The sequence below is a fragment of the Aplysia californica genome, unplaced genomic scaffold, assembly GCF_000002075.1.
Source record: "Aplysia californica isolate F4 #8 unplaced genomic scaffold, AplCal3.0 scaffold01056, whole genome shotgun sequence".
NCBI classification, from domain to species: Eukaryota; Metazoa; Mollusca; class Gastropoda; order Aplysiida; family Aplysiidae; genus Aplysia; species Aplysia californica.
The window spans coordinates 13,704-23,417 of record NW_004798326.1 but is presented as its reverse complement, the minus strand read 5'-3'; the positions used below and the strand labels follow the sequence as shown (position 1 = coordinate 23,417).

Below are 9,714 nucleotides of genomic sequence, written 5' to 3'. Positions count from 1 at the left end.
AAGATGTTTGACAGGAAAGAAGAAGCAAACCACACCAGAGCACCCGCCAACCACCCACTTCAAATTCTTTAAATCATTTTCCCCCCGTTTTAACTTTCTTTTTTAAAAGTTTAACGTTGGTCTTTTCTGCCTCCTGTTTGTCCAGTGCAAGCGAACTTGCCAAGGTCTGCATGTCGATTCAAGGGTCCAAGGTACTGTCTTTGTCTATTCCTAACCGTTACTGTTACTGTGACAACCCCACGCGGTAAGCTGTACGCTTAGGTGGTAAATGATAGCTGTCGATTCCCTAATTGAGATTTCTTTGTATTTCCCACCAGACAGAGGCCAGGTGAAAGTTTGTTCGACGCACCCGGTGAAGGAGCTGATGGACATGAACCCCCGTTTAATGAACATATCAGATGTGACTGCTCTCCCATATCCGATGGGGGTGTCTGTCCAATGAAATCATTATTCCATGACATCATAGTTTCTGTCGAACCATCAAAAGAGTCAACGGAATCTTATCTTGAAAAGACAGTTTTTCCAGGTAAGACTATATTCTAAAAAGAAAGACCCCCCCCCCCCCCCCCCATTTCCAAATTAAATCACGTAGCTCTAAAACCTGTGGGGTAAAATGTTTTTTTCGTTTGACTTAAATCATAGGTACGTAAAACCAAGGCAGGGTACATAAAACTTCGTATTTTAACTATACTTTTTTAAATATTTCAAATCATTAAAATTTGCCAACAGCATGGGTTGTTTTACCCGGAAAAATCCAATCAAAGCCTTTCAGAACAACTCTAAATTCCAATCGGGGAGCATTTTTTTAAAAAAGCCCATGTCTCTGAAATATGGGGTAGAAGGCCTCCAAGTTCACATGGGAGTTGGATTGAAATGTAATAATGCCCTCTTTTTAGAATCATGGCTGAAATACGCCACATGAAAAGTGAAAAAAACACTGATAGGGATATACTCTAGAATAATAGATACACTCATAAACGGGCTTTTAGCCTCCAGTCAAAGCTAACATCTCTCCTCCCCCCCCCCCCTCTCCCTACCCGACATTATAAAAGCTTCAAAGTTCCCTTTCCTTAAATTCTGACTAATGCAAAGCATTGTGAAATGGGTTTTCCTAAGTAGGGGGCTATTTAAAAATACCACACATGCTGTATTTATCCCAATGCTTTCTCTTTTCACCCAGAGAACGCTTTAGTCCGATACTTTTTAAAGAATGTTATACAAAAACAAAAATGTTTGGGACAAATTAAAAAGTCTGTCTTTCAATGATAGCTTTCTTAGGTATTATTTTGATAAATTCATGTAGGCCTACATGTGCGACGTTCTGGGGTTTCCTGAAGTTTCGTTTCTTTTCCATTGTCGGAAAAAGACCTGACATATACACATACACACACACACACAACACACACACACACACACACACACACACACACACACAAACACACACAAACACACACACACACACACACACAAACACACACACACACACACACTCAGAGAAAGAGAGAGAGAGTACATGCACACATACATAAACACATACACATCAAATGTTTGAAGTAATCATTGTAACGTAGTCTTCTTTCTCCTTCGAGTTTCTGACGTCTTTCCTGTTTTTCTTCTCTTTTTAAACAAAATTCTTTGGAATGACTCGGATCCGCAGAGGAATTAGATGCCACCGTTCTCAGCAGGAATAGACGCCAAACTGTGAAGGTACATGAGTCACACACAGACATCAGTGTGGACAGCTTAGTCGTGTACGAGTCAGATGGTGCACAGAGCGAGGACCAGGGGAACTTTCTGGGAAGGTCAAATGTCAAATCAAATACAAACTCACAAGGATCAGGACGGACTGCTTCTGCTCCAGAGACACGATCCTATTTCTTCCGGCCCGATCACGTGATTTCTACCCAGGCGTTCTTCCCTTCATGGCCTGCTCCGAGTGGGCTGACGGAAGCGGAGGCGTCTGACGCATGCGCAAACATCCTCTTTGGTGCTCCGGTAACGTTGACCTGCGCAGACAACAATCTGGTTGGACAGCTTATTTCAGCAGCTTTCGACTTCTGCAAAGAAGATATACAGGTTAGTTTCAACAAGAGCCTGTAATAAGTGCAGGTTGTTGTTTTTTGTTGTTGTTTTTTTTGTTTGGGGGGGGTGGAGGCGGCAATTAATGATGTATTTATAATTACAGCTACAGGATACATAAACCTGCGAGACCTGTTTGTATTCCTCCTTTGAGGCAAGGCTTGCACATTACAATTAGATGGTTCATTACTCCACTGAAGATACAAAATAGCGAGTTCTTAAATACCTTTGGTGACATCTACAATACATTGCGCGATACATATTACGAGTAGCTTTAGGAGAGACTTGTGTTACATAAAACGAGTAGGAGCATAGGTTGCGCTTAAAGTAAATTCCTATTTGCAACATACGTCAAATGTCTTCCGCGTATGGCGTACGTCACGGCAACCTCATTGAGACCCCAAAGAAAGAGAAGACCCCGCACGTGTATTGTAAGTTAAGTAAGTTCCAAATGGGAGGTACGAAAAGTTTTCACAATTGTTGGTGTCGACTTTGGTTGACATGCGTGCACGCGGGTTTTCGGAGATGCTTTTCGAAGTAAAATTAATCATCTCGGGGCGTGCTTTCTTTTATTGAGACTAATTGCAAAATACCTCTAAACAGTTAAGTGGCCTATTTTAATTCTCATGTGTCATCATCTTTTTTTGTCCAGATCAAAGGAGACCTGAAATGGGCAAACCACAGTACAAGGCTAGTGGAAGCCGTTTGTGATTTTGCTTTGATAGAAAACGCCCAGAGCTTCATGGCCCCTGGCTCAGACACTCCCATCTGGCCACGTGACCTGGTTGATGCTGTCACGTGTCCTCGAGGCTGTGGTGGGCGGGGCCAGTGTCAGGAGGAAGGCTGTCGTTGCGAGTCTGGCTACAGAGGAGAGGCGTGTGAAGTGGTCGTGGAAGGTAGGACGACACCGTCATGTGTTTTCTCGGAGAAAACGTGTTTTTAAAAATCTTTTTCTTTTACTTCACAAGAAACGAAACGCACCAGCAGCAACACTTAAACATTGAGTGATGACAAAACAATCATGACCATTTCTGATAATGTAGGCTTTTTTATGACCCCATCGACACAATTTAAATAACTCAGGAGGCTGGATTCTGATCCTGTCTGTCAGGGTCCAACTTAGGCTAAGAAGGATACACCCCAGCAGAAAGACCCAGGTATTAACTAAAAAGTTCCTCTTTACTCAGGAATACAGCATGAGTCTTCTGTTGATGCAAAATGATACGTTCAACGGTTAGATAACCTGCAGGAACCAATAGTATTTGTAACATTACTCCAATAAGTTGTTCAAGATGGCGAACAATTTTCGACTTACAGTCCGTCTTATGAAAGAATAAGAATTCCCAGATATGTCGGTGTAGTGTTTACCTTGGTGCACTATCTAGACTCTGAAAACTTTCCTCCCACCTTTGGTCTCCTTACATCTTTCTCCTTAGATCCAGTTGTCAAAGTGCTCACTCCTTTAAAAAAAAGCGTATTTGTATGCAGTTCTATTTATGTCTTCCGAAAAATAAGCCAAAAACCTGTTGGAATTCACTATGTTGTTCGTTCACTCGGGTTGTTTCGATTTTTCCATATCTTTTACTCTGATTTTGTTTCTATTAATATGGGTTTTACCGCACTTGCAACATAATTTGGTCAACGAAAAATAGAGATGTTACAAGTGAGTGACAAACACAAAAAAGAGAGGGAGAGACTAAAACAATATATATTTGATAGGAAAGAAGGAGCAAAACACACCAGAACACCTGTCAGCCACTCACTGTTTTACTCTGAGAGAACTGAAGTATGCATAATGTGTCTTCTGACAACAGAAACGGGGAGGGATACAAAAACACCTACCTGGGAACCTCGGAGGAACGGCCGCACGCTTGGACCAGTCACAGCTACTGAAAGGACTGCATCTTCAACCCAACATACCACACGGTTCTACCCTTCTGCTCCTTCAACAACGCCCACCACCAGTCCTACCACAACCGCTACCACCACTACCACCACCACAACCACTACCACCACCCCTACCCCCACCACCACCACGAGTACTACTACCACCCCTCCAACTACAACTACCACAACACCCACCACCACATCTCCAACCACAGCATCTTCAATAACAAAGAGAGCCTCTACAACTACCAGAAACTACTTTGAAAATTTTGCAACAGATTCGGGGACAAAAAGTACATTTTTTACACAAAAAACTACAATACATTCCCAATTTAGACCCACCAAGGAGACCTACCCTATAAAGAAAACAACAGCGACAACCACTGCTGCATCAGCTACTCGAAACCCATCATCATCATCATCATCATCATCATCATCATCATCATCATCATCATCATCATCATCATCATCATCATCATCATCATCATCATCATCATCATCCAAGAGTGATTCAGAGAGCGCCGACCTGCAAACCGAGGAGTCGAGTGCCCAGTTCGAGGCGTGCGATTCCTCCACTGACAGATGTACTCTTATCGCCTTCGCCGGAGTCTACAGGCAGCCATCCCTCAAGTGCAGCGTCACACCTGTCAAGGTAACAGCTTGATTTTGGAGCGGGGTCGGGGTGGGGTGAAATGGTGAAAATGATATACGTTTAACGCCCCTATCAACACAGTTAGGTTATTTACGTTTAATGTCCATCTCTGAAATGAGTGAGCCAAATAAGAATTTCGTGTAAAGTGCCTTTCCCAAGGACACAACGTCGGGCCGAGATGAGGCTCGAATCTCCGAAAACGCAATCTCACGACCACGAGTCCAGTAGCGTAACCACTTGGCTATCGACGCCACTGTAGTGGGGAAGAGAGTGGTTGGGCGGGGGGCGTGAATCAATTGGCCAAACGTATGAACAAGTTTTTTCTTACTTCGCAAAAAAAAAGATAATAATCAGGATCCCTATCAAACTTTTTCTTATTGCATACAAAATTGTTTCGATTTAGATCTCTTTTAATTGAAACATGGTAGGTTTTTCTTACATACACAATAGTACTATGTCTTTCACATTCTGTGCTATGATGCATTTTCGAGAATGGAAAATGAAAGAGAACCCAGTGCTGAGTCCCACGGTGGAATAATGGTTTTGTTTTATTCATGTACATTTATTTAGATCTATCATCTGTAAAGATGGTGCATACTACTGTCAAGCCAATCATCATCACGTGCCAGCAGATCCGCAACAGACATCGGTGATCATGGTTCTCCATGGATTCTTTTGCTCAGATGCTCTAAAAAGAGCCTCATTATCCTGATCTTTCCCTATCACCCACCTGTTTAGGCTCTCCAAGTAAGTTTGCCTTCAATTTTGCCAGCGAAAGCTAGCTGTTCAGACTAGATTCAAGCCAACGCAGGCAGAAAATGCCTGTTGACAAGAGTGCAAGAAGAGATATTCATATTTTCTACGCTCTGACCAGTGCATCGTCTTGACCCAACTGGTAATGATTGTCATATGGATGATTCAGCTTCTGAAATAATGGACTAGTATAATAGTTGTTTGTCTTGTAATAATCCGGTTGTGAGTTTCTTCCACGTCTCAATAGGCAGGGCACCCAGCACCTGCATAATTCTTCTCAGTTCTCCCTTTAAAGAAAAAAATATGCTGTCAGCAAAGAATCTGTAGCAGATGAACATCCCTGCCCCCCCTCACCCCCCCCCCCCCCCGCGCCGCCCCTTCTCCTGTTCCCCCCTCACACCCATCTCTTCCACCCCCATACCCCCATCCCTGTCGGTACCCCTCCCCCTCCCATTTCCTCTTCCTATCGTCAAACTTCTACAGCCTAGGAACACAAAACCGCCGTCAAACACGATAGCTTTTGCTTTGTTGTTACGTTGTTTGGTGGGTCCCCCCCTTCATCCGAGAGCTCCGTTAGCCCAGTTGGTATCATTCTGGGCTACGGGGCGGGTGGCCTGGTTTGAATCCCAAACTCGGCATTCTTAAACTCGGATCGTTTTGTGTAGTTTTCAAGGCTCTTAATCCATTTGGCTTTGTCCTATCAGAGACGGACTTTAAATCAGAGACCCCGTCTCTTATACTTATATAATCTAATGGTGTTGTTTAAAGCGTGAAACCCTCACACTAACTTACTGTTTTTTCCCCAGATTTCCCCGGCTGGCATCGTGGAGTTCACCCGGCCGGTCGTAACTTCTAGCATACTGAGCCCCGAGGGACAGTTCCTGTGTGTCCTGCCCTTCTACTCCTACTTAAGACAGATTTTCACCAGCGTGCATGAGTTCCACAGCCTCAAGCTGGAGGTATAATTACATTTATTTATATATTTGTCGATTGCTAAATTCATAAGGGCATTTCCACTAAATGATTGTATTCCATTATATAATACTATAATATCGTTATTATTAATATTCTTTTTTTACCTTTCGTTTACTTTTTTCTTTGAGAGGGGGGTAGTTTTGTTTTCTTTCCTTTCGTTGTTAAAGGAAAGAAAGAAAGAAAGAAAGAAAGAAAGCTGAGGACTGAGACAGTGTTAAGGGGATCAGCACACGTGGAGAGCCTCACCTCAACAGGAACCCCCAACCCCCAACACACATACGCAGACATACACACTTACACACAAACACACACACGCATACATACACACACATACACACACACATACACACATACACACACACACATACACATACACACAAACATACACACACACATACACACACATACACACGCACACACATACACACACATACACACACATACACACACACATACACACACATACACACACATACACACACACACACATACACACACATACACACACATACACACACATACACACACATACACACACACATACACACACATACACACACATACACACACACACACATACACACACATACACACACACACATACACACACACACATACACACACATAACACCCTTCCACCTCCATTATAATGTTCCCCCCCCCTTTCCGCCTCCTCATCAACTCACTCAAGGCAATAGACCAGAGAAACAACGCCGTGGCATTAAAGTATCTCACTATCTACGACTCCGCCTGTCTCGAGTGTCAACAAGATGGCCGCCACGGATGTAGGGTTAAGGTAAGACATACAGACTTCAATATAAGTTAAGGACCACCTTGACAGACAGCCCAGATTTTTGAAAATTCAGAAAAAAAAAGACAACGAGAAATATTTCAAATGTGTTTGCTCTGAAAGTGTTAATGTGTTACCAATTCGTACTGCAAAGATTCCTAAAGGTGCAAAACCACTATGTGCAGCACGGAAATCCTCGAGGAATTTTGGCTTAATTTGCTGATTTTTATAGACTTGTGTGCGACACCTCGGACATTGCTAATTAAAAATTTGTGGTGCACGTCATAAACGGACGTATGGTCTCGAACTGTGCTCACTTTGGTGGCAATTAAAGCCACCGTTTGCGCAAAATCCAGTATCGCATCAACATGCCACCAAGACAAAAGCTGAGAGACTTTGATCGTGCCAGAGCTATGGTATGGCTGCATGATGGAGTTGGAGTCCGAGAAGTTGCCAGAAGGCTTGCAGTGTCACGTTCTGTCATTGTCCGCTTGAGGCAGCGCCATCAAGCCACGGCATCAGTCCAAGTCCAAGAACGCCCACGTGCAGGTCGACCCAAGAAGACCACTCAGAGTGTTTGCAAGTGGTCCCTAACTTATGTTGAAGTCTGTAATTTGTTATTACTGACTTTCTTTTCTCATGCTCCGAGCTGTGTTTGTGGCGGTTTTTCTTTCTTTTTATGGGAGGGGGGGGTTGTTTCTTTCGGTGTGGGGGTGTTTTATTTTTCCTTCCACTAGGTGGGGATGGAGGTCTCAGGGAAGGGGTTGTACTTACAGCGGTCAGATTTCATTTTTTAAAGGATGAAGAAGAATATTAAGAACGGGAGGGTTTCGATTCACGACAGTGCATGATTTTGACTTCATTAAAAACGCTTCACTTACAAAAATACGCTTGGAATGAATACAATGGTGTAGGTTGATACAAGCATTTATACGAAGGTGTGAGAATATAATTGCAACATACTATATTGAATAAAAGAAGGGGGTCTGTCTTATCCGCATTCTTGTGTTTGTGTGTCTGTATTTGCCTATGCGTGTGTGTCACAGGAAGGCTACTGCTACATCACCAATGAATGTTATGTTGCTGGATCGCTCAAACCCTATGACGCGTGCCTCCAGTGTGCCCCCGAGGTCTCCACGAAAAAATGGTCTCCCAGACAAGGTACAGAATGATCGACCTGTGTTTGTTAGCTAAGATTTTTGTTTGTGATTTGTTTGTTTGGACAGGAACTTGTACTGTAGGGAAATGTGTTTTGCCTTTTTTTTTTTCTTTTTTTGTTGTTGATGGAAGTGCACGTTGTGTTTTTGGCAATCGATATCGATATCATAGAATTCAGGTAAAATTAAACTTCGACCTCTGTTCCCCCCTTCTCTTCTCCCATTCTTAAAGTGAGCTAAATGCATCTTTCCCGCGTGCCGTCCAACCATCTAAAAGTGGCCACTCGGAGAGATGAGACATCTGATGTACGCAGCTGGTCAAGTCAGCTCTAATAAATGGATTACTTCAGTTTACTTTAACTTTAACTGAATTTATATGAATGATCATTGCTAGCGCCAGCTGTTACCAACACTGTTGTCCTTGGGGACTGAAATTATTAAATGGGGAAAAAAAGGCAGCTTTCGAGCTAAGGATTGTAAACACACGCCAAGAGCGTTTTCCGCGCAAGACAAATCTACAACAGCAACTGTAATGGCTCACACAACTTTTACTGTCACTTTCACTCACAGACAACGAAGCCCCTGTGCTGTATGCCCAGAACTCTGTCCTCGTATTCAACGGTCAAGATGCGAGACTGACCATCACTGCCCGCGACCCCGAAGGATCAAGAGTCATCCTGAGCGTCAATCGTCCGGACGCATACATCAGCCAATCAGGGGAGTTTTTGTGGCGAGCGACTGGCAGCAACGTGGAGATTGGTGACTTGAGACAGGAAAAGTTTACTATTACGGCCCGGGATGTCTGTAATGCCACCACCGCACTTAGACTGGTTGTAAGTTACATCCGGTAGTGAGAAGTCGGAGGAGTTTTTTTCCCAACGTGTGTGTTTCTGAATTGTATTTCATGTTGAAAAACACTGGCAGCAGTTGAATTAAGTTTATAAACAAAGATGAACAAAGAAAAGCCTCGTTTATCGTACTTTCTTTTTTTTAAGTTAGAAGACGTTAAAATACGCGAAGGAAGATTAATTGTTTGGGGAAGTAGGCTATTGTAACCCATTCTAGTTTTATTGATAATTTATAAACATTTATGAGTTTATTCAGGGTATCTGATGTTTTTCGAGAGTACTTTTGGACTTCTATCCTTCGTTAAGCCGTGCTCCGGAATTCTCATTCACAGTCTCCACAAGAAGCAGAAGGTGCTTGACACAAATCGAAACATTCAGTTTGTCAATATCGAATAAATAATCTCTACTCTTATTATAGTTATTATTGTGGGGCTTTGTCGTAAGCAACATTTACCCCACCGCGATGACAAATACGCAGGGAGTCTTTCAAGGCTTATTAAAATAAAAAAGCAAACTCGTCAGAGAATTGTCGACTCCAGACCTTTTAACTCCACCCCCACCCCCCACCCCCCA

The 9,714-nt window shown here is 43.0% G+C and overlaps 2 protein-coding genes across 2 annotated transcripts in view; both read left to right on the top strand.

The window, feature by feature from the left end:
• On the top strand, nucleotides 1–9,144 carry LOC101852890 (von Willebrand factor D and EGF domain-containing protein). Its single transcript, XM_035973194.1, has 7 exons — nucleotides 1–526; nucleotides 1,658–2,076; nucleotides 2,732–2,975; nucleotides 3,894–4,618; nucleotides 6,178–6,330; nucleotides 8,183–8,297; nucleotides 8,864–9,144. The coding sequence occupies exons 1-7, from the start codon at nucleotides 439–441 to the stop codon at nucleotides 9,142–9,144; spliced, it is 2,025 nt and encodes a 674-aa protein (XP_035829087.1). The 5' UTR covers nucleotides 1–438.
• The window catches only part of LOC118478853 (protein jagged-1a-like), a gene marked incomplete in the record, with an annotated part of 9,218 nt that continues 7,325 nt past the window's right edge, over nucleotides 7,822–9,714 (top strand). Inside the window, 2 exon segments of the mRNA XM_035973197.1 lie at nucleotides 7,822–8,297; nucleotides 8,864–9,126.